The sequence below is a fragment of the Strix aluco genome, chromosome Z, assembly GCF_031877795.1.
Source record: "Strix aluco isolate bStrAlu1 chromosome Z, bStrAlu1.hap1, whole genome shotgun sequence".
Lineage (NCBI taxonomy): Eukaryota > Metazoa > Chordata > Aves > Strigiformes > Strigidae > Strix > Strix aluco.
The window spans coordinates 46,893,213-46,919,091 of record NC_133971.1 but is presented as its reverse complement, the minus strand read 5'-3'; the positions used below and the strand labels follow the sequence as shown (position 1 = coordinate 46,919,091).

At 35.1% G+C, this 25,879-nt stretch overlaps 1 protein-coding gene across 4 annotated transcripts in view; it reads right to left on the bottom strand.

Moving 5' to 3' along the window:
- Positions 1–653: 653 nt before the first annotated feature.
- Positions 654–25,879, bottom strand: part of CEP120 (centrosomal protein 120) — a 47,868-nt gene continuing 22,642 nt past the window's right edge. For 2 of the 4 annotated variants that reach the window (XM_074811845.1, XM_074811846.1), the window contains 6 exons: positions 25,511–25,603; positions 23,741–23,902; positions 20,455–20,577; positions 18,572–18,670; positions 10,931–11,076; positions 8,103–10,242 (listed from right to left, as the gene is read on the bottom strand). In XM_074811845.1, coding sequence (XP_074667946.1) covers positions 10,005–10,242; positions 10,931–11,076; positions 18,572–18,670; positions 20,455–20,577; positions 23,741–23,902; positions 25,511–25,603 — 861 coding nt within the window. In that variant the 3' untranslated portion in view covers positions 8,103–10,004. Of the gene's footprint in view, positions 728–8,102; positions 10,243–10,930; positions 11,077–14,267; positions 17,938–18,571; positions 18,671–20,454; positions 20,578–23,740; positions 23,903–25,510; positions 25,604–25,879 lie in introns of those variants that run through there. The other 2 variants (XM_074811847.1, XM_074811848.1) reach the window with 2 other exon arrangements.

Below are 25,879 nucleotides of genomic sequence, written 5' to 3'. Positions count from 1 at the left end.
GCCACAAAATAAAATTTAAAAAAAATATCAAGGTGCAAATGGTGCAGCTGGATTTACTGATTTACTATTTTTTAAATGGTTAATTCATGAACCACCACATGCAGTCCTGCAAAGTGAAATAATACTGCTTTTGGTAACACAGAGAAGCTTAGGCTTTAAGTTGCCACCAGATCAGCTCTGGAAGTCATAAAAAATTAGAGAGCTTGGGACCTAAATACACTGTCAAAATGACGAGAGATTTGTCAGGCAACACTGAAATTCCTTGCATGCAGCAGCTGGGGAGAGGGACAGTGCCTGCAGCCACATCAGAAGCTGCCACTGGCAAAGACACTTTCCCAAGTGTTGGGGGGGGATCTCCTGTGTTACAGCATGTGTTTCCACAGAGGAAGATCTGCCTGAATGACATGGAAACACTTGGTAAAAAATACTGTGGTGGGAATTGCTGTGTTCAAGAGCATGCCCACACACAGTGAAAGATGAATCAGTCCTGGCTGGGCACTTTTGCAGTTGAGACGTCCTGGCTAAACCCTGTTTCTGCACCTGATGGGTGCTTGGGCACCCCTGGGGCCAAATGCTGGCATCTTCTGGGAGACTTCAGGTTCCCCTCTGGACACTCCAGGTTTCAAAGTACTTGGGGAAAAATACTCCTTCTCCAGTAAAAGTTGCATTACATTTTTTGCTTTTCTCCTTAGGCAGCAAATATATCATCAGTGGCTCTTCAACTTCCCTGTGTAAAAAAATCAGCAATTACTAGCTATGAATTCACAGGAGTGCTTGATATAAGTGAGAAAAAACAGCAGCATATTTTAAAGAGTGCTTCCCCCTGGAATGCAAGACGAGACAAAGATTTAGCCTGTTTTTTTAATTTAAGTCTAGTGGAGCAACATGTCATACCTCGGACATTGACAACAAATCAGCCTTTATTCAAGTGTGAAAATTAAGGCATAAATTGCTGGCTGCTTAGCTCTGAAAACAATGTCACATTACAAGAAATGTGATATTTTGAAGAGAAACAAGAAAAAATTTATCAAAGTTTTTGATCTACTAGATATAGATACTTGGTGTCTGCTTAAGTGCTTTCCATTCTTCCCATAAGCAAATTCTGGTTGAAGACTATATATCATTTTACTCTTGATCACTGCTAGTCTCAGTACCTCATTACAGCAGAGTACTTTTTGAAACTGAGCTATAGCCCAGATAAATGATTGTATAAAGTTTTAAATAAACATACAACATTTATGTTATGTTGTTTCACAGGGATGATTTATAGTCATTTTCTTCTTCCAGTCCTGAGCTCTGGACATAAAAGACACTGAGCTCTCTGCTGTTTATCCAAGCTAAATCCTCTGTTTGTTCTGCATAAGCGTTCTTGATTCTTTAATATATTGCAGGCTTTAACTTCAGGTTTATTCCCTCTGGGATGGTGGAATTAGATACATTAACTGACAAAGATAAGGTACGGACCTTGTAGCTTAATAGCCATTAAAATAGATACTGTGATAACAAAAATGGAGCTAGAAAAGGGAGTTGAGGTTGTGGTATTTTAAAATATGTATTTATGAGACTTAGATGAATAAATGCAAGACTTCAGAAATCTCCATAAGGAAACCTTCAAATGATGGTGGGATTTTGTTTGGTTGGTTTTTATTTCATAAGGATAAGAGAATCAGAAATGGAAGACATTGTGAACCAGATTACACATTGCCTGTCATGTCCCCAAAGACAATTTTGTTTCTTCTTACTAAAATGACATTACACAATCTGGATGCCAAGCCACTGAAACACTGCTCTGTGCTATAAAAGAAAATTAAGAAAGTGCTGTAAGATAAAGCAAGTCTCTCTGCCTTAAGAAAACCCATGTGGATTCTGTTTACCATGTTCCTTCTTTCATCAGTATATTTCAATACATATATATACGTTCAAACCACATCGGGGTAGTCTGTTTACTTCATACTGCTATTCTTCATCATAGCCCTTGTTCCTTTATTAAAAAAGCAGACAACACTAAATGCCTGTTTTCTCTTCTTTTGGGAGCTTAAATAGAACAAATTTTGAGCTAAGCCCACTGAAAGTTGCTTTGTAGTTCAACTCAGCACTCATTCTTAATTTTTTGTGTAAAAACACAGCATTCAGAGACCTAATGCTTGACACAGAAGAAAGATTTTAAGAATTATAGTCTTTAATGTGACATACCCTAAATCATCTCTTACCACAGTATAAAAGTTAAGCTAAGATTTTAGAGGCCCTAAATGGACTTTCATTTTTTATTAAGTCAGGATTAACTGGTGTAGAAGTAACAGACTAGGCGCTTTCATTGCCAAAAATTATCTAACTAAAAGTTTGAATTTGGCAGTATAAACAGCAGCCCTGCCTGTACTCATACAAGCTTGTTATTTTGTGGTACACAAGTTGGTATGTTGTCTGTGCTCTGTAACAGATTGCATTCCATAAAGCATGAAATGCATTTTTATCTGAAACTTGAGTGGTAAAATAAGCAGCAAATAAAATAAAGACAGAGGTAGTCTTTTTATATATATATATATATATTCTACAAGCATTTATTTTAGCTAAGATACTTTCCTCCTTTTATAGTGGTGGGATATTTCCAGGAGTAATGGTGCAGATGTTGTGAATGGCTTATTCAATGAGCATGAAAGGAAAGGCAGAAAACTCAAAAAACCTCACAGCTCTTTGTGAAAGACTGCTTGAGTATGCATAAAAACTATCTTAAAAAAACCCCTAAGCTTATTTTCTGTAGATGCTGCCTTTTTTAAAAGAATTATGTGATCAAGATTGCTTTCACTATAAAGTATGTAAAGCAACATGCAATTTCCCTGCATATTTAATTACCATTTTTTTGTTATTCATTGTAAACAAATCACCCCAATTTATTGGTTTATTGGTGAAATCTGCTATTCTCTTCATCATGTGTACATGTGATAAAAAGGAAAAAAGGTGAGGGAAGTGGGGAAAGAATTCTGTCTAGTAAAAAAATGGGAATTTGTTGCTACACAGGAAGAGGTTTAGGTTTAGGATTTGTGGGCAGCAGCAGTGGTGTCTTTTCCCTGTGATAGCAAGTGCAGTAGAGCAAAGCTGCTGCTTCCTCCTCCTTCTTCTCCTGCTGCTCTCTGTGGCCTGGCAGCCACTGAGTTTTTGTGCTGATCTTGAGACTTGGGTGAAGAATTTGTGACCATGTCGTGGGCACAGCCATGTTTGGTTGGCATGGGGGTGTGGGCGCTCTGCTCAGCAGCAGCCAATTGGTTTCACAGCATTTGAGAGTTACTTCACTGAGTTGGCCTCCCCCCACCTTTGAGACTAATTTCCAACAGTTTCTTTGAGACTAATTTCCTAACACGTTTGTTAGGATAATAGGGATTTGCTTTTATTAGTATTTCAATACTAATAAGTAACAAAATGATTTTCCCATAAAAGTTTTCACTAAAAACCTTGCAATTACTTATTTGCTCAATATATGGGATATGGCAAACAATGCTTGACCTTTTCTTTTCCAAACAGCTGTAACAACCAGGCATTAACTAGCTATTCATCAAAGTATCAGTATAATGAGGAATCACCTTCATCTTATCAAGAAGAGACAAAAGTAAACAGTACTGCCTCATGCCACATACAGCCTTGCTTGGGGCAGGCCTAAAACTTCCATATTTTGCCTTTTTTCTGCCTTTGCCAAGTCATTTTATGTAATTCATCTCTTAACAAGAAGATTAACTTAGCCTTTCTTTGAAGGTTGCAGCCTTGGACTCCCTTTATTTCCCTAGAAATTAGAGTTATTCACAATGATTGAAGTATTTTTGCTTTTTTCTAAAGCTTTTGGATGAATTTGTAACTAGCCAGAAGAGTGAAATAAGATACTGATTTATCTACTAAAAAAGAGCAAATAGCTTGTACTCATTTGCTGCAGAAGTATCCCAGTAGAAGCTAGTAACTACCCCTTTTAGGGCATTAAGACAACCGTGTCCAGCACAGATAGTCTCGAGTTTGAAGCAGTTTGTGAACCACTTACACAGAAAGTGTTTCCTACATTATTCTCATTTTGCTGATAGGAAATGGAGGCCCAGAGTCCTGTTCAAGATCACTCAACACCCCGATAACCAAGATGGGCAGAAAAACCACAGACTTTGTGCCCAACACTCAGCCTACCAGTAGGAGCCCCTTCATGAGTGATTCAGGAGAGATTTTGCCATGTTGCACCAAGTACTGCAACACAAGCTTTTAGTACGGATGGCAAAGAAATCCTTTTCCCTTACACAGCGTTAGAGAGATAATGCCTTCTAAGCCTCCCTATTTCTACTTAGGCTATTACAAATCACCTGCATTGATGACGATGTATGTTAATGAAAATGTTTATTCTCAGGTAAAACTTTAAGACCATTTTAATGATTTGCTGTATATATGCAATGAGAAGATACAGTCATGGAGTAAAAAAAAAAATCCATCTATTCTGCAGATGATGTAGGATCGGACAGGTAAAACTCACTGTAGAGGCACATAAGCATGTTGCTGTGATGTGCAAGATCTTCCACAAATAGCAGTGCCCTCTCATGGAGATATACCTGCCATTTCCTTGTGGTAGTGGTGTAGTCCTGCTTTTTGACATGCTGCTTATTTTTTTCATTTATTTTGAGTTAACCCCATTTCTTCCGTGCAATAATTGGATTATTATCTGAAAAGTCAGGAAAATCAATAAGCTAGACTATTTAAAACATCACATGGCTCCACATTCAGGAAAACTGTAGTAAAAAAACATTATTGATATGCAAGCATCAAAAGTGTTATATAGTCCAAACAACATATCTTCTACATTGCCTGAGTGGTTTCTGAAGAAGCAGGTAGGTTCTGTGGTTTATACTAAACATGCATTGATATTCATGAAAACATACCCACAGTATTGGCTTAAAGTGCTGGCTATAAGAACAAACTATTAAGCTGTCTTATTTATTTGGATGAGAAGTATCATATCAACTTCATGCCTCGTATGAATGGGACTCAACCTTCATGTGTTCGTGTCTGATTATAAAGCAAATAGCAGCTTACAGTGCCTTTCAGCCCTGATCTGGATGACCTATTGTTTACAATATTAATCTTGTCGCCAAAAATAGCCTTCTCAGGCAAACACGCGAATGGTCTGGTGTCCTGTATAACCAACACTTCTTAATGTGAGATCAATAAAATTATTTTCTGTACATCCAGAAGTGAAAAACAAAAAAACCCCTCACTTATGCCAAGCTATTAAGCAAATACAAAAATGTTGAAGACTTACTATTACCAGTTAAACCTAAATTCTACAAAACATTAGCTTGATTGCCTGATCAACTCAAAACCCAATGATTTTGCTGCCCTATTTACATTTGTACTTGTAAACAAAACTTACAATAGTCATAGTAAATCATAGTCCTCCAACAACACTTTTTACATTTTTTTTTTCATAGTACAGTTAAAGCTACAAGCAGTGAGTGTACTGTAACTGTTGAAACAGTATTAGGCTGTGAACTGTTCTACTACACTCCATCTGCCCCAGTAAACCCACTCTAAATTTTGATGCCATATTATTTTGTCAATGCGGTTATGTCTCAGTAACTGCATCAAAACTCTCTGGTCAAACATTCAGTAACACTACACTTCCATAATCATCTACTCTCTATGTATATTGTTAGAACAAAACTTTTTGTAGTAAAATGTAAATTGTTTAAAATGCTGTCAAACTGCTACAAGTATTTCACTTGGAATAAAAAGAGTACTGGACTACAAAGTAGTACGTGTCACTTTTCCAGAAGCATTATTAATGGAGACTATTTTAGTCCTCAGTGATGGGGAAAGACAGGCTGTAGCGTTTCTTCAAGTTAAGAATAGAAAATAACTGTACTTGCAAGAATTCAATTACTCTGCATTAAAGTTGCCATGGGGTTACTGTACAATTATACATCAGAAAGTCAGTAAATTATTTTTCTATAGTCTCTCAAAGTTGACTTTTTTTTCTTTCTGTTCTGAATGCCAAACTCCTGACTGCTTCTCCACCACAGAGACTTCATATCTGGATAGCCGACATCTGTAAAAACATTTCTAATGAAAACACCACTAATATAACCCCCTGGAGAAACAAATGAAATGAGATCTAAGTAGGCAGCCACCTTTCTACAGTTCTGTCTTTAACAACAGCAGGGCTAGTGCTTCCTATCCAAGCCTTGACACAGGTCACGATCATTTAGGCACAGTAGTAGCAAAATAAATAATTGTGTAAATATGTAATAACTGGTATAAATACTTCAGTAGCACTTAAAAGATATGATAAAGGACTTCCGTTTTTAGTTGTGCATTAAGGTTTATCTTGGTGAATGGAAGGGAGAAGCATTTAAACCACAGTGAAGGAGAACTATGGATCGAATACTTGAAAGCTCAGGGCCAGACATAACATTGTTTCTTTTCTGTACCAGCAGTTTTGGGTGTGTATTAGTGTTAAATGTGTTGGATAACTGCTAAAATATTATAGAAACAGTGGTTATAGCTTCACCCCAAAAAACAATATACTGGAAAGATCAATAATGTAACTATGTATTTAAATAATCCAGCTTCAAAGCAAAACAGTGCCATCTTATTTTTTAAAAAAATTGTCTTATTTTTTCATAATGCATTCTGCTGCTTAAGTAAATAAGAATTTAGAGACAACTTTTCTGATAAACAGTCTAACAATTAGAAGGTAAAAAAGGTCCCTTTTTACATAACAGTTCTCAAAATCTTAGCTAATGCTCCATATCAAGGTGTATAAATATATTACACCCAGATTTGCTGCCTTACTTTTAAACCTGTACTAAGTAATCTGAGGCAACTCTTTGGTTCAGTAATAGCAAGTCCCCGTCACTGTAAGAATAATAAGCACATATAGAGACAGGAGGGAATCCTCTATCTAAAGATTATCAGAAAAGAACTCTAGTGTTTCTAAATGCCCTCATTTTTAGATGGGCATTTAGACTGGATTGGACAGATACAGGATATAATTGAAGTTTCCTTGTCCAAAGCCAACTGCAAGTTCTGGGCCTGAATCGTAAGGCAGATGAAAGCTGGAACTGATTTGGCACAGAACTGACATAGAACAGGCCTTCCCCTTCCATTTACTATTTTTTATGGACATTAGGGTTCACAGAAATGTATTGGTAAGAGTACTTGTTTTGAAATAATTCCATGAACATCCCTAGTGAAATCTGGGTGCACTAAAATCAATAGCAGGAGTTTGCCAGAATGTGAGGGAGGGCCTAGCTGTTTCTCCTCTTCCCACCCCCTTTTCTAAAGTGTACAGAACCAGGACTGTTTCCAACAGTCTTTTTATGCTGGGTAAATTAAGATAAGGTCCTTGTCTCATACATCTGTTTCAAATGGCATTTCTTTTACTATGAAGAGAGATTAAGATAAAAATGTCAAGATATTTTTTATTAAAAAATGGTATTTGGTCTTTCTACTGAATAGCTATAACCTTTAAAATTGTTTTGAGGTAACAAAAAGGTAAACGGAATCCAACATAAAAATATTATTTAAAAAAGAGTAATATTGAGCTAATCTCTGCTATAGATATCTATTATAATTATAGATTTTGTTTCTAGAGTACTTCAGATGGAAGCACGGACAAATTGTGCTGGAAGAAAAAGGAAACTGAAACATTAAAGTATCATTCATGTTCTCATTCTAGTACAAACAACGAACACTAAGAGTAATGATTATGTAACAGAAAAACACTAAATAAGTTTTTTAATAATCACAAAATTCATGCTTCTCACCTTTTAAGTAGTGATCTTTCAAATGACAAAATGGACCCAAATAGCTTAAATAATCGGGCTTATAAATATTCAGTTCTTTGATTTACTGGAAAGAAAACTCACCCGAGTAGCTTCCTTTTAAACCCCACAGCGACACGACTGCTGTTTTCTTTACATGCCACAGAAGAGACTCAATTAGAAGTTAAAAAGGGAAATCAACTTTGAAAGTGAACTTCTCTGTTTTATTCAAGCACTAAAGACTGACATATTACTGGAAATTGTAAACAAATATGTGCTTATTTTTTTCGACTATGTATTTAAACAAAAAATCCTTAATAGTTACTTGAAATTTGAATTTTATTTAATAAAATAACAGACCTGAAAAGTCATAGAATACCAAAATTAGAATAGAATATCAAAAAAATCACCAGTTACAAAACAGTCAACACAATCTTTGTGATCTTTAAGTCTAAAGCACCCTCCAGCGTTTGAAGAAGAAACTACACTTCCAGCAAGTGAGCAAGCATTTGAAGAAAAATGACATGAGCAAGTCTTCCTGTCAAAATAGAGGCTCCCTGATTCATTTACAACAATTGCATACAATCATTCATTAGTGACATGAGAACACCATGATGTAAAAAAATTGTAAAATTGCTTTTCATGGATTTGTATTGGATTTATGAAGGTGGAGAGGGGTCTCTTTAAGCACACTAATTTGGAAAATACAGTAGAGTGTGCAAAGTATTACAAAACCATTTCTTACAAAGTCTGGTATTGATTAAGTGATAATTCCTCACAGAATATGATCTCTCTATTTAAATAGCTTGTTTAAAACTTCTCTAAGGAGCCTAAAGAAATAGTTTACTTAACAGGATATATGCCATGGAAGGGAGGAGAAAAAACAATGCACCTAGATACATATAGAAAAAAAACATTTTCTAATTAATGCCATACAAAACAAGAAGGTCACATGTATACAGCCACATGCATGGAAGTTCACTGAATTTGTGTAAAAAAAAAAAAGGAATATTTGCATTGGTATCTTTGTTCATTCTAAAAGTAACAAATCCTAAGATGTTTTCAGTACTTGACATTCAGAGAAACACTTGTGCCTACAGCAAAGACAAAAATGCCTACTGAAAGGACAGTGTGGTAAGTTAATGTTATTAGCTAGATCCACACAAATGAATTTAAAATTACTGAAACAGAATGAAGGCTGTAAACCAACACTTTATCACCTGTGATTATGCACACACTAACATTTATTGTGGATTTCTCTTCTGGTATTTAACACCTTGAGACTAGACCCTGTTCATACTTCCACAATCAAACAAAACCTTACATACAGTTTAAGTGGCAATGAGATAACATGCTTCAAAATATATATTAAGTAACTGCAAACAGGTCTTGATCAATGCAAACATCTTTACTTAGAAAAGCTCTTGTTTTATGCATGTGTATACATAAAGCGTATAAAGTCACTGAATTGGTGCTTCAAGTATCTTTCCTCATCAGGGATGGATGTAAGAATGCATTTATCTTTCTGAATCAGGTCTTTACCCTCTTGTGTTCACCCTTACAAACCTATGTGCAAAACTGCTAAGGTAACAAACGGATTTTCATCCTGCACAATCAGGCTAGTTACTTAATTGTTTCAGTTTCACAAGGTTTGAGAGTTTTTCCTCTCCACACTCAAAACCTTGCCTCTTATTTACTACAGAATTTAGTTATGTTTGCTACAGTTGGAGAAGCAAAAATTGATCACCTTGTGATTTAGCAAAAAAGGACATTTGGTTGGTGCTGCAATTTGGTTCAGAATTAAGTTATGTCAGGGAAAACATGTGATGTTTTCCCTAGTATAGCTGAAGAGATCTTTTTAAAAATTGAAAGAAATTATGATGATATTGACCAAAAATCTTAGAATGAGTATGAAAAATATTACAAATAAACCTAGCCAGAGTGATGCAAAAAGAAGTGGAAAACATTTCAGAAGGAAGTACACAAGATAAATATATTTACATATATATACACGAGTATGAACACATTTAAAAACAGCCATCACCCCTGTAAAACTTACAAATGTGCTTCACTTCACATGTTGCAAATATTTACACTGACTTTGAAAAGAGCTAACGATACTGTGCAAAATTAAGCATGACCTTATATATTTTGCAAAGTAGTACAGGTTTATAAAAATCATTCAGTCTGTTCAAATTTTGAGTCTTAACTTTTTCTGTGCTTTTATTTAGCAATGTTCCTTTCTGCAATAGCTTCTTTGATTTGACGATCGAGTTCACTTACAATATGGTCTTCATGATTATATACTCCTGTTCTCAACAGGGTATCCCTCTCTTCTATCAGACGAGAGAGATAATTATCCATGTTCTCATTTAATTTTCTAGAATGAAGACTATCCACTCTACCAGCAGAATTATCTCTAACATCCCGCAATTGCTTTCTCTCTTCTTGTTGCTTTAGCCTGATGTTGATAAAATGGAAAGAATCAGAAGACCAGCCGTATTAAAAACTGTTCTGATTATTTTCATACTAAGTCTTTAGGTTGTTTATCTACTGAAGTACTTGGTAAAATACAGAAATCTGTAAGAGGTAACACATTATTCTCTCTCTAGGGAAAAACAACTATAAGTAAAATAAATGTTTATATAATACTCAAATTTTAACAGTAACTTTTCTATATGCATATGTAACTATAATACTTGCTACCAAGGCTCCTATTTTGATAATGCAAACAGTACTCAAATTAAAAGGGTTCAACAGAGAATTACTACAGACAGTTTTTGAAGGACAACATTAGGTAGATTTAAAATTTTAATGTGTTCAAAATATTAACAGTACATGCCTCTTTTCTTAATGCAGTAGCTATCCTTAGAACTGAAGGTTTAATATAGAAAAAAGCCTGGTGTTGTACAACTATGACCATAACACAAAAAACAGTGGCCTTAAACATAAGATTTTCTATGATGCAGTACTGTTGAATTTTATAAATGTGCAATCTTTACCTAAGGGACACTAAACTGTGTTCTTTCACTTCACTGACAGCCAATTATAATGTTGGTTTAACTGAATCTTCTCCTATTTTGAGGCAAATGGCAAGAAAAGAGAGGGGATGAGGGAAAAAAAAACCCCAACCCTAATCTTAGAAATACCTGTTAAGTTCATTTCTGATATCCTCCAGTTCTTGTCGCTCTGTTTTCCCCAGCTCTTTTTCTTCTGCTGCCAAATAGCGCAACCTCATGTGCTCCAATTCTTGTTGTTGCTTTTTAAGGTGAGCCATTGCATTTTCTTGTTCACGCTAATATGGGAAGGGGTAAGACGCAACTGAGTTCACTATGTGATTACATGTAAAAGTGCTAATTAGTGACAAGCATAACTTTAGGGATGAAGTCATGACAATTAAGACTCCAGCAGTATTAGAAATGAAGAAATTAAACAGAATGTCTTAGTTGTTGATCTCTATAATGCAGCAAGACCAGTGACTATCAAAACTGCAGTAAACCAATCTGTCCAGGCTGGATAAACTGAATCCCAGTCACAGATATCTTCCCATTAACAAAACAGCAAAAATGTTACAAACCCTTTTACAAACTCTAGCTTAAGCCAGTAAACATAAAACTGACAGTTGTGGAGCTGTTCATGATCCTGAGATTTATTCCTTTCCTACACGGTATTTTAAATTAGAACTTTTTTGAGAAATCAAAACCAGAAAAATGTTAAATAGCTGCAGGAAACTTCCATCATCAGCCTCATAGTGCCTAGTGTCAAAGCTTCAGTTGCAATTTGTGGTTAAAAATAAGCCTTGAAAACAAAACTCTGGTGAGGTTTCCTTTTACATTTGTCTAGCCCTATACAAAACCTTAGATAATTTATTTTGTGGATTTAATTCAATTAATCCATTCTAAAAATTTAGGGTTTTTTTTTTAAGCTCTATACATACAGTGTAAGAAAATTAGGGTTTGACCACTTTGTGACATTAAAGTGTCTTAATGAGAAGTGCAGTCATCTCTCCACATGTTTTCCTCACAGCCATTTTCAATATGACCTTGTGCACTAACTCAATGCAGTCAGTCTTACACTCTGAGACAGTAGATCTGAGGTAAAATGGCGTTTCTTCCTGAAGTTAAAAAATAATGCAGGAGGTTACACAAACATCCTGGATCTAGACATACTGTGAAGTGCAAGGTTACCTTTGTAATTTTGATATTGCTTTCATCCGAAATATTTGATTGGCAATATAATCAGTTTTATATTTACTATAGGGGTAAAAAAAGATAATTTTGTTTGATATGTGTGAGTGTATTCATTATACAGTCAACCTAACAATATCTGGAAGAGTCTAGTCAGTCAGTTTCCTGAATCTCAGTTCCCAGCATCTTATGCAGTCCCTGTTGATGATCAAGAAGTGATACGAAAATCTGAATTTCACAAGGAATTGGTATAAACAAAGACTCTAATTGTTAATGTGAACAGGCCATGCAATAGAGAACTACTTGACAAGAAATTATAGCATGTATGTAACCCCAAAATACTTTATTTTTGTACTAAATACAATACAGCAGCCAGGCAAATTAAACATTAGAACTGCAGTGAGACAGGCCAGAAAGCCTGAAGAACAACTTGCTAAAGGGTTATATACTAAAAGCAGAAACAGGAACCCTGCCAGAGTCTACAGCTGATAGATGACTGAAGCATAAAAAAGCACTTGTGGAAGACAGGGCCATAAGTCCTTTCTTACCCATCAAGAGTTCATTGCAGAAGAACATTCCCATGAGAGAAGCACCCTTTTTTATGTGGGCCAGGTTTGAAGAACAGTCTCAGACTGAAGTAGAATAGGATTCTACACATACATATAGCAAATATTACCAAGTCACTGCAGCCAGTGGAAAGACATAGGCAAGACATAACTGTGTGCCATAAGAAGCATATGGGACTACAAGTTTCATGACAAGTTGAGATGTTACTATTGGAGGCAGAAAAGTTCAATGATCCAGAGGTTTCTGCTGTTCAGCAACATGCTCACAATGGCAATCCAATAGCAAAAAAGGCATTTTAAACAAACTCAAAGAAAAAGTATACATCAGAAGTACATACAATGAAGGTTTAGAACAAAGTCCAAAGCTCAATCAGACCAGGAAGATGGAATATTCCTAATGCTTTCCTATTGATCAGAAGGGATCTCATTTAATATCTTGCTCCTTTATGCCCTCACTCCTTTAGTTAGTTTCAGAACCCTAAGTTTTTTTGATTAAGAAAAATCTTTAGTGGTATTTAATAAAACCAAGAAAAGGACAAAAGAGAGAATGACACAAAAGCCAAGAAGAGATGTAGGAAAAGCAAGGCTTTCCTGAAAAATCCTCTCAGTTCCTGTTCCTTTTGATGTTTTTCTCTGGGATAATGTCTATTACAAAAATTTTTTTTTAAAAATCAGTGTCACTAATGAGCATGCTTGTTGCTCAGGATAATACCCCTAAGACTTGTAGGGAAGTAAGTTTGAATATAGAGTGTGCTGAATTGTTTTCTCAATAGAGGAGAAAAACTTTTATCAGTACATTTTATCTTCAAGTTAATATTGATTAGGACTTCCTTTCAGATAAATGTGACTAGAAATTTAATTTGATTACTAATTGTGATGTAAGCATGACAAATATTAAGCATTTCCCATTTGGGAGGGTTGAGTGAAAAGATGATATTAATTTCAGTTCTGTAACAGTGAAAGTCAAGAATTTGTGTAGCATGCCATGTCATGACCCTGAATGAATTTAAGCACAATATTAATACAAAAATATAATAATCAACATTTTCTGAGGCAAGATTTCCCTACCATTCAGTTTAAGACAGCCCAGCTTGGAAAAAAAAGACATGAAAGCAGGTGAGAAGGGATTTTGCAGATTCTTTTATGACGGATCCTGTGTGTAATTTAAGTTACACACGTTGTGCTCTGATTTTCAAATGTCTTTCCCAACATTAGTCTTTGACTCCTTTAAAAGTCTGTCATAACAATCTGTAGGGTGCACAACAGCAATCTTGCTCTATGTACACCATTCATAGCAAAGCAATAGAAACCCATTTTCTAATAATCCATCAATACAAGAAGAGGGCAGAGAATTTACAACAGTTGTTTGATAAGTGAGGCATGCTGATTTTGAATTAATTTATATAGTTTTCTTATGTTGAGGGACCATAAAAAGACTGTCTTTTGTTATGGTGAGAGAACACAAAGGATTTCTTATTCATCACAATGATGAAACGGGTGCCACTTTATCAGAGACATTCGGGTATTAAATCCATTTTTTCCATCACATTTTAATAATCCATTGGACAAGAAGCACTTTTTTTTTAAAAAACAGAGAAGGAACCAATCTCTACTGCACAGTAGTACTTGAAATGTAGCAGAATCTATTGTAAGATCTTCCAAAATGAAAAAACAATAAAACATTTCTGCACGTTTATCGTACTAATAAAGCAAAGTCCAGCGTTTCTAAACTCGCTTGTAACATCTCCATTTTATTCTGTGTATACTTAAAAAGTAAGTTATAATTTAAATACAAAGTATTTTTTGAGTGTACCTCAGTGCACACACCTATATACATACATAGTCACAATTTAAAATTCTCAGTCAAGACTTTCTGACATACTTATTGTAGCCAGTCAGGCTGTTTCAAGCCTCAGCAAGAACTATTAGAATTTTAAATTTTAAACTTTAGAATTTTGCATTTTTAAAATTCAGGTAAGGGAACACTCCAGAATAATCAGCTGATAGACTAAAGGCAACTTTGTCGATAGAAGGTAAGACCCACTAAAAACTCAGAACACTTGGAAACTTTACTCACACATTACCACCTAATTATCATCAGCCACTATCCATAGTAAGGCAGCCACAGATGAACCAAGAATATCGTGTGCATATTACTCTGTAAATTATTTTTGCCATATACTTTTAGTTGGCCCAGGTACCTTCTCCTCCACTACTTTCTCAGCACTGCTAGTCACACTATTCCTTTTGCTCGTTTTCTCTCCTTTTCTCCCCAGTGTGAAAAACAGCACCAATACTCCCTTCTCTTATTATTTTGTTATTTTGCCATCCTCCTCTTACATACCCATAAATACAACAAAACCAATCCAACAAAGCCACATACTAGTTATCAGATCATTTACTTCAATATTTTACTACTTTTCTTCATTAGTTTGCATCTCATGTAGTGCTTGAGACATGGAATACAGTCTTAGGAGCTTGCATGGTGGGAACTTCAATCATGTTTTGAAACCTATAGTACTACAGGAATATCAGCATTAAATAAAGATTAACCAGTAATAAAAAACCCTCAAAATTTCAATTATAATCAGATCATAAAAGAATCCCTATATGCCACCAGGTGCTCTAGTTAAGAGGCTCTTCAATCAAGGGAGCAGAATCTTTATTTTGCCATAGCTGCCTATAAATCCAAAAGGGAGATGTAAACATACATACACTAGACTAAACAATGGCTAAATAGCAGCCGCTATTCACTCTCCCACTCACACATACCATGCAAGTCTGTGGGAAAAACTTACTATTGAAGCTAAGGAACTCAAGTGAAGTTTTCTGAAAATAACCCAGAGCTGACAAGTCAGTAGGAGGGCCTGGATGGTTTCAAGACACAGTTTTTAACCAAGACTTGGACCTCCCAACTGTTTTTTTGGTTTTTGTTTGTTTTTGGTGTTTTGTTTTGTTTTTGTTTTTTTTTTTTTTAAAGACATAAAAAACCCCCCAAAGATTTACATCCCATCCTTGGCTAAATTACTTATAAATTAATCAAATTAATTACTGAGTGGATAATCAAGATACTGGACAAGATATAGTGAATGTCAGCCAGCCAATACAGTCTATGCTATTTTAAACAAATGCATCAGTTCTGATTTTAACAGTTCTGTAGGACACAAACACATTAGAAGAGTTTAAAAATATTTCTCCCAGAACACTGAATAATGTATGCATGTACATTTTGAAATTTTGGGTTTCTCGATTATATCAGAGATAACCAACTGCTGAAAACTGTATTTGTCAGCTTTGATTTTTGTTTTGATACAGTTTCTTACCCTCAAACAGATACTGGATTTAGCATCTAAGATCTCTGTGAGCATGTACGCAATTTTGCGTAAATGGTCTGGCTGCTCTCAGAAATAATGCTCACATACATAAAAACTATGGAAGTCTCATTTGTGTAGTATTGAGATCTCCCAGTCAGCAAACTCTGAAAGACAGTTTTTGAAACCTCTGGAAATGATAAAAGCTACCTGGGTACACAGATATGTAGCTAACTTGTTGACATTTTTGTCTTCCTAAAGCTGAACAGCGGTATAATAAATGAACTACTAATACAGACTTGCACTAAATAACAAAGAGAGAAGAAAAGTAATCTGGGTGAAGTCTATTTTCACTCAGCTCTAAAAACTGTGTTTAAATTCAGCTAACTTCTGTATTTTGTTAAGCACAGGTAAGCATGATGTATATGTGTCCTCATGACTTCCGCTCTTTTTTTTGTTACTACTGGCAGTGTGTTTAGCATTCAAAATCCTAGACATGGAGAAGTTTAGAGCATTTTCTATTAACAGTTCCATACTTTTCTAAGTTACGTACTGCATATCATATTCTGCAAAACATAAAACCATCACAGATGTGTGCTAAGAACTAGTTCCAAAGTAAAAGGAAACTTTTTAATTAAGGAAACATTGACTTTTATGGTTACAAATCAGAAGAGCATTTTACTAAATGCTCAGCCTGTAGATTATGCTTCTTTAATTCACAAATTAACTGTACTAGGTCACCTCTGAGTAATGGAAATCTCTGTTTAAACATTTTTTTGGCAATGGACACAAAGCATTAGATCTCATTTCCAAGACTTACCAGCTGGGTTTTGTCATTAACATTTATTAACAATCTAAGATATGGCTTTCAGCGTCTAATCCTCACTACACAAATGTTTTGTATAGTTCTCTAGAGAGCTTTGGTGTGACAAATTACTGGCATAGATTACAGCCCTGTGGCTATTCACCAGAGGCAATGCAAAATTAACATGGTACTAATCCAATTTAAACAAGAAATTGGTCAAACTATGCACAATTGCACAAATCATCTGAGCTAAAGCAAATCTAGAATTCCTGAAGCAACAGTTTCCAAATTTATATTTAAAACACAGTAAATGGTTTTTGATCATCTCCGCTTCAACTGTTAGTTGGTTCTTTAAAATCACTTAAATCCCTTATCAATAGACTAAGCATAAGATGAAACACAGGAGTATAAAAACCACAAGAAACTACTTTGAAAGTATTTGTTCTGTAGTAGAAAAGTTTTAAGTAGCATAATTCACTGTACACACCAACTTAGTTTATGGTTCAGACTTTCAGCAATAGGGTCAGCTGAAATCATCTATTTATGCTACTAAAGTCAGATCATCAGGTCTACGGTGATGAAATTTATAATAAAAACCCACTAGTGTTAAGATGGCAAGCAGCAATCTTCTCTTATTCTACATGAATTTTTAAATATGGCAGTAAGAAAAAAACAGCCCGGACATTTTATTACTGCTGCAGAAATCTTAATCAGAGATATTACATTTATATTCTTCCTTTTATCATCTTGTCAAGCATAGATGTTTCAAAAATTGGAGGTGAGAATTCATGACTCCTTTTAACATTAGGCAAAAAACGTCCAATTTGGAGACAACATATAAAGATGAGTTTTTAATTACTAATAGTGATTATGCAGCACATTCACTCTCTTTAAAGAGAAATACAGATTAAAAAAAGGTAATTATCAATCAGGAGAGGGTGGGCTTAGCTTCTTACTCTCCAAAAACTCAATACTCTAGGCAGTAGGAATGAAGTAGAAACTATAATCTTTAAAAAACCCAAACCCACCACTTTTCCTTAAGCAGGAAGTAGGTGTGCATACCAGTAATAACATTTTACTAAACTTGAATTCTGAAGCTTTATGTCTATGTCAAGGTTTGTTCAGCAACAGGGATTAATGATTTACTAATTTGTTTGTCAAGGCCAATGGAAACGCTTGCCATTCTGAAGTATACTGTTTAGCTAATGTTTACTGTAATTCATGAAAGACAGCCAATGACAAAAAACACAGAGGCATATGGGTTCAGTGAGGATGAAGCTGCTACTCCTGCAAGTTAGAACAGAGTATTTTCAAGTCATGTGACTAGATACATATATATATACACACATACGAGCTCTGTTAAAACACAGTAGTAAGGAAGAACACGCCACATTAGTATAAGATTAGGATTTCCAAAAGCAGGAGAAGGTTTCACTTCCAGTTTAAATCTTCTGCAAGCTTACTTCATTTATAGCATTCAGCAAATCTTAAGCCGTTGCTTCTAAAACCTAAGATTTGTTTCTCATCTTTACTCTTCATTCATTTTACAATTAAAATAAAGAACAGTTAGACTGTAACTGACCAAGATCGTTGCGACAGTAACAAAATATTTTCTCTGGAAGTGCTGACTACACATTATTGGGAATTAGATTAATAAAAATTTTTCTTTTTTGAATCATGCCTGCTTTTAGCTATGCCAACCTTCTTTGCAGACCTCAGCCTTGGCCTTTCCTGAGTTCACAGTCAAACCCAAATCAGTTTTGCTGTTCTCATTTTTGTAAAAAGCACAGCTCAGATCTTTTAATTTTGCAAAGACAAACACTAATGAACTGAAAATTGCCAGCAGTTAACAGTAATTTTAATTAGCTTCCATCACTACATTAACTTAGTTGTCTCATATGATAAAAGGAAACCTGCATACCTGTTTTAACCTGGCAAGTTCCTTCAAAGCCCTTGTCCATTGTTGTTTGTAGTGGAGCTTTGACTTGGTAGCTGACTCTAACTTTCTTTCAAGTTCAGCCTAAAGGCAATTAAAATCATATCAGCCGAAGCAATAACAGCAGTAACAATCACTGAAAGATGTATATATACAAAGGGTCTGGTTTAAGAAAAGTGTTTATGTAGTGTAACATACAACATCTTCTAAAGCTGTTATGTAACATAACATAAATATTATGGCACATGAACATTTTCTTGTTTAAAATATAGCCTTATTTTTATTGGATAGCCGTCTACACAAAAAGAAAAAGATTCGTTTTTAGCACTAAATCTGCTGATGTAACCTTTAAATTTAAGATTTTCAAATTAGCAACCCCTTCCACCTTTTTTTTTTTTTTCAAAGTAAGATTATAAACACTAATTTAACAGAAACATTGATGGATAAACCTTGCCTTTAAAAGGTGTGTAGATTTTCTTTTTTCCTGCAGCCTATGGAAGATACATGCTACATACTTTTCTCCGAAATAGACATTTGTTCAAACCATTCTTTAAAACCTATTTATCTAGTATGAATCTTTGATCTTACTACCTAAATAAATATTTTAAAAAATATTACACACTAAAAAAACCTCATTACATGCCGCGCAAAGAAAATTTAGCATTAAAAGGCAAACGAAAACAGTTATGAAGCACACAGAACACAGTAACCTGAAAAATGAACCGTTTTTAATTACTCTGAGGTAGTGATACTTTCTTTTAATCAGACAAAAATAATTTATTATTTGTGCTGGTATTGGCTAGGATAGAGCTTATTTTTCTTCTTAGTAGCTAGAATAGTGCTGTGTTTTGGAGTCATTATGGGATGTGGTATGAGAAGAACATTGATAATATATTGAAGTTTTCAGTTGTTGCTAAGAAATCAAGGAATTTCCATCTTCCCATGTCCTACCCATGTGCAGGTGTACAAGAAGCTGGGAGGGAGCATGGCCAGAGCACTGGACACAAATTGGGTGATGAAATATTCTGTATCATGTAACGTCATGCTCAGCATATAGATGAGGGCTGGCTGAGAAGCTCACATTTGCATTTCTGGGATTGGGGTTTTGGGATCTTCTCCAGGATTGGGCTGGGCATTGGTTGGCAGGTGGTGAGCAACTGGACTGTGTATTACCCAATTGTATTTTCTATCATTATTATTATATTTTATTTCAATTATTAAACTGCTTTTATCTCAACATACAAGTCTCCATTTACCCCTCCAATTCTTCCTCCTATCCCCCGGGGTTGGGGAGGGTGAGTAAGCAGCTGTGGTGTTTGGCTGTCAACGGGGTTTAAACCATGAAGATCTTAAACCACTGTTTTTTTAAAAAAGGAAGTCTAAAAATACTCAAGATGAGAGTTTAAAAAGTCTGTAGAGACAGAAACATATTTTGAATCATTTGCTTGCATTATTATAAGTTACTCAAGCATACAGTAACATGAAGACAGGACATATAACCATGAGAGCATTTTGTGCCAAGAAGCCTGGTCCAATTTTTTTCAGCTTATTCAGTCAATTTGACACAAACCTCACAATGATTCTAAGCATAAAATGGCCATATCTGTGGTTTTAATTAAGCAAAATATCATCTGCTGTAGGCATGTATGATTTCTAAGAAATCAGCTCATGGCAGTGATTCCATTCCACTGATAAGTAACAAAATCTGTAGGCCTTATTTGTGTCTAAATATTTAGAGTCCGAAGAAATTGCTGGAAAGTGTAAAATAAAAAGACAAATTAACCAGTCATGCAAGATTAATCTACATCTCCCACACCACTGGATGGATCATTGTGACAGTTTTTAAAAACTAGAGAAATCCGAGATACCTTTTCTAAGGTAAGAAGATTTATTTCTGATTGTAGCTGGATTTCTGGTTTGCTATTTTGCTGTTCTTTGTATTGCTGGAACTCCTTCTCCAAAATTTTATGCTTACTTTCTGCTTCATAAAGCTACATTAAAGATATCAAGACATAATACAAGTTAGCAGAAAAACCCATTCCCAAAGAATTAGGTTACAGAACTTAAGTTACTCCTTAGTCCCTGTGACAAACATCTTACTGTCAATTATCTGATATAAAACAGACACTGAAAGCTACACATCCATAATTAATGATTTCTTGATGATGCCATACATCAATGTTTTAATAGGAAGAATTTTAAAGAGGATCTTTGCTCAGTACTAGAAAGAAAAAATAAGTCTGTCCTCATATACAGAAGATGCAAGATTTATAAACATTGCTGTTCACATTTCTAAAAGGACTTGCAGAAGAAACACAGAAAACAAAACTATTAAGATTTACACACATCTTTTAAAGAAAGCCAAAAAGTGTTATCTACTACATGAAGTTTTATTACTTACTCAATTTCACCAGCATAACTTGTTTAAGAATGTCTGGAAGAGGAAACAACTAATACTTTGTACAGACAAATAATGATTTAGAAGAAAGGCCAAAGTAGAAAGACTTCAGTGACTAATGACTTAATGCTATGTACCTCTGCCCTCACTGTGTACTTCCAGTTTCATGTTTATAAAGAGACTGCACTTTGCTTTTCATCTTAAAATGGGTAATTTGAAAAATGATGCCAATACACAATTACTTCGCTACAAAGAAACTAAGCAAGTTAAATGTTTAACAGCTTTTTTTCATTATACTATATTAAAAATATTAAGAATTTTTAGAAGATGTTTTCTAAGAGTAGTTTATGTTCTTCTTCAGCTAAATATTATTCAACTGTAAACACCTTACTACACCCGATGGAATTGATGCATTCCATCACAGAGTATCATTCCAAATGCTGCATGTGTATTTATGTCCAACTAGTTAATGAAAGTATTTCCATGAATTGTACACAACAGCTTAGATCACTGGGTGAAAATGCTTCAGAGAATTAATTTCTGTTTCAAAGACTACAGCTTCTTCTATTAGTACATCAATATTTTAATTCTTTGGATGTCCTAACTGGGTCACCTCTATTTTAGTTCCAAAATTTTGCTTTCTGCATCTATTAGTTTTACAGAATTGATGTAAGAAAGCAAAGATGCTTCTTAACGAGTCATACAAAAATGTAGTTCAACACAGTTACTTTTCAGATATAACTGCAATAGCCAACTTTGACAATGGATACTATTGTTCATCACTTTTCCATTTTTACCAGTTTCTTTTTAAAACAGACATGCAAACATGATGCCAATGACAAAGACAGTAACTACCTTCTTTAGCTGTGAACAACGGCAGCTCTACCTAGAACTTCTACAGTAACAGGTTCTGCAGGGAACCAACCTACAGTGAGACTCCGAAGTAAACAAACAAAACCCCACCCCTCCCAGCAAAGCAAACAAAAAAGCTTGTTTTATGCAGAATATGTGGTAACAACCATCTCATATTGAAGCATGAGAGACATTCAACATAGCAGGAACAACACAGAGAAAGACAGCCAGGACGATCAGCTGGAAGGAATGCCCTTCATACAAAGCAAGACAAAGCATAGCAGGACTTATGTTTGGAAGACAGTATGACAGACACCTAAGCAATTGGGAACGGTATGTGGTGCAGTCACTAAAGGATTCTTCATAATTATTAGGCAACGAGCGTAAAATGAACAAAAAAGAAGTTTTTAAATATACAACACATAATTAAATTTTAGAACTCACTGCCACAGGATGTTGCAATTCTAGAAATAGAAATACTTTTTAAAAGGGATCAGGTGAGTTCATGAAGAATACTTTCACTGATGGCTAGTAAATATGAAATGCTGCCTCTGGCTGAGGGTACGTGTAACTCTTGATGGTATTGCTGGGATATACCAAAATTGTATTTTCTCATTGTTCCATTTCTCATTTTCTTGCCCTCTACATCCAACCACTGGTGCATCAGGATGCTGAGCTAACTGGACCTTTGGTCAGATACAGTACGTCTGTTCTGAACAAGAAAAATAAAGCGATTGTGATGGTACTGCAACCTAGCTAAAAAAAGTCAGTGGGGTCAAAATAATTAATTTGGAAGGACTCCTAAGTAGTGGTATTTGGCTGCTTGAGCCTGAAGAGCTATTGGCTATCTTGTCTGGACTGATACAGCATTGGTGGCTACCAACGACACTTCTATGATGCAGCAGTGATCCACACTTATCACTTTGAAGTGGATTGCATTCTGCAGTTTGGAACTGCTCATCTCAATTCAATGATTGTTCAGTAGAACAGCCAAGATCAGCAGCATTTTGTGTATTAGCCGTATTTTAAAAGTTCACTGTACTGTGGTTAACATATGCTGATGTGAAAGGAAGTAGGTTAACATTAGTATTTAACATGAAGCTAAAACACCCACAAAAACCCAGCACAACTCCTCCTAATACAGACATATGCCTTTGACTGGTACAGTTCTTCAATTAGCCAAAGCTATTTCGGGGTTATCACTATCACATATTAGAAATGAAAAGCACCGAAGCAAGTAATTAATCTACATAAACTAAGCACTTTGAAAAACACTTAGGCATTACTAAGATTTCATCTACTTAAAGTGTCTAATATTGTAACTGCTCAAAAAAGCTAGCACTAACTTTTAAATTTTACAGTTTAACAATCAAGAAAAATACCGAGACTAGCCTTATTGTTAGTGCAAAAACTAGCTTACAGGACAAAAGAACATGGTCTAAGTTTTCTCGGTTTAATGAAATGACTACTTTCAGAATAGAAGATCACAGTAACGATTCCCCCAGCTGCCCCAATAAGGATAACAAATATTCTTTTGCAATGAAAGAATAAAACAAACTGCATAGTCAAGCTACCTAGATGTTTTGCTAGATGTTAATTGCTAACAATTTATTAAGTTACTGAAATGTATACTTCTACTGAAGTTATACATGTAATGTATGCTTGTAATTGCAGTTTGATTCTCAGTGTTTAAAAAAAAATACAACCAATGCATTGCAAACTGGCCCTACTACTGAGCAAGACTGACAGAGATGGATGTAGCTCACCGAAAAACTGAGATAAAATGTTTATTAAAAAGTTGCCAGAATGCGCTTGCCTCAAAACCACTGCTCAACTTACTATACTTATTTTTTAAAATGCTTAATTAAGTAAATGGTTGAGACATAAAATTTAAGTGTACTTACCTGCTGCTGTAAGCGAAGCTTGTCTTCTTCCAGCTGTTTGATTTTTGACCTTTCTAGCTCAACCTGGTGTGCACATTCCTCCCCGGCTCGCCGCACAGAATCCTGTAGCTCCTGCAGATTTCGTTCATGCTCTGACTGCAACTCCTTCTTTACCCTCTGAAGCTTAAAAGTGAGGCATATTTATATTAATCCACAGGTGCAAAAGCTTTAAGAACCTTTCTTACAACTACTACTACTATTCATGACAGAAAAAAATTGTTACCCATTTTAAAAATTAAACAGAAATTCTATTGTTATCTATGTTTGCTACATACTCTTTTATTACCTTTCAGTTTAACTAATGTCCTGCAAATTACTGTATTTGGGCTACAAATATACTCTATTGTAAAAATGGAGCTATCTGTATTTCTACTGTACTTTCTACAGGATTGCTACAGGCAAATTTTATATCCATCTTTCTACTACAAACCAGAAAGCTAAAATCCCTTCACTGCAGAAACTGAAGTCACAGCTACAATCAAGATGCCTTTAGATTAGTAAGGCTGCATGCTTCAAACTGAGCATATTGAGAGAATTTCTCACTGAGCTAAACAGGAAAACAGTCCTTGACATGTTTGAACTTTCTAGAAAGATGTTACTGGCCCAGATAACTGCTAGATGAATAGAAACCTCTCCAAACAGCCCATTCCTCAAACGTGTAATTGCTAAATGAACCCTACATCATTTTGTCTAGACACTTTTGGAACCCACTGATTTTTATCTCTAAACCCTCAGGTCAGAATCTCACTAAATTTAGAGAAAGTTTTGAGACAAACATGTACGTTTGCAAAATAAATACTTTTACTCAGACTGAAATGCATTTGGCCAAACCTAATCACAAGATTCTTTGCATAGATGTTAAAGGTAAAGTCAGACACTATTTATAGCACAAACTGCATCTTGAGGGGTATGGATAGCCTGAGTTCAGAACAGGACACAGGCTCAACCAGCCAGTCCCTGTGTTGGGAGCTTTAACTCTGTTCACAAACAGGAGGGATTAATATGATAAAAAGATTAGTCTGAGCTACAGAACGAAAGAGAGTTTGTCGGACTGCTAAATCACCATGGCAGTTTACCTATATAATTGTGAGTTTGTTCTGAAGTACAAAAAAAGGCAGTTTATTTTCTTTCTTTCTCTTTTCATACGACTAGCTTCCCTGAGGACTCACACCCCATTTCCTCATCTTGGAGGTGTTCAGTGAGATCTAGAAACAGTGGTAAGCTACTGGTTTCTCCTGCATCTTCTTTGGCCCTGTCACTATGAAAAAATACAAAATAGGAACTCTATCAAATTGTTGGATAACAAAACCTGGACAATTGCAGTTTCTCCTTGTCATCTTCTCCTATTTCAATGGTTAACCTAGCAATTACTGAAGTAAAGCATTCTTGTAAACACGTACAATGTTCACCTGACAGTACTAAACTTAAAATTGAGATATGCTAATGTTACATAAATGTCTCCACTAACACTAATTCTGTTAACAATAGAAAATTTACAGTTCTGTGATTTTAGCAACCCATTTAAAAGTTCTCTGAATTGCCATTTCAGTAAAGAAGTGCAGTTCTAACAAAACTTGCTTTAAATTATTAGTGCTCCTCTAAGTATCAGTATGAATGTGGCTATTTCAGTTCTTATACACAGGTCACAATTGTCTCTATACGAAAACTCAACAAACCTTACAGAAATAGCTCATGCAATTGCATTGTTTAAAATGACCAAAACCTTTTTACCTCTGATTCAGCACTAAAAAGCTGTCTTTCTCGCTTCTCTAGATCTCTCAGCGTTTTCTGAAGTTGTTCTTCCAAAACAGTATATTCTGCTACCTAAAAAAAAGAAGGCTTTTTTTTTTTTTTCAATAAAAAGAATGTTTTAAGCAGGTGAAGAATTTACTCTTGCTATGGTTTAAAACATCAACTTTTGTTTGGAAATTTACATATAAAACAGATCTCCAGCTCTTATTGAAGACATCACAATGGAGAGCCTTTCTTTTCAACACAACAAAGGCTAACAGGTTACCATGCACAGCTGATCTGTACAAGTGCTTTTTGACCATGCAAGTGCAAGGCAATTAAAGGTAAAAAGCCCCCAAAGAAAGCAAG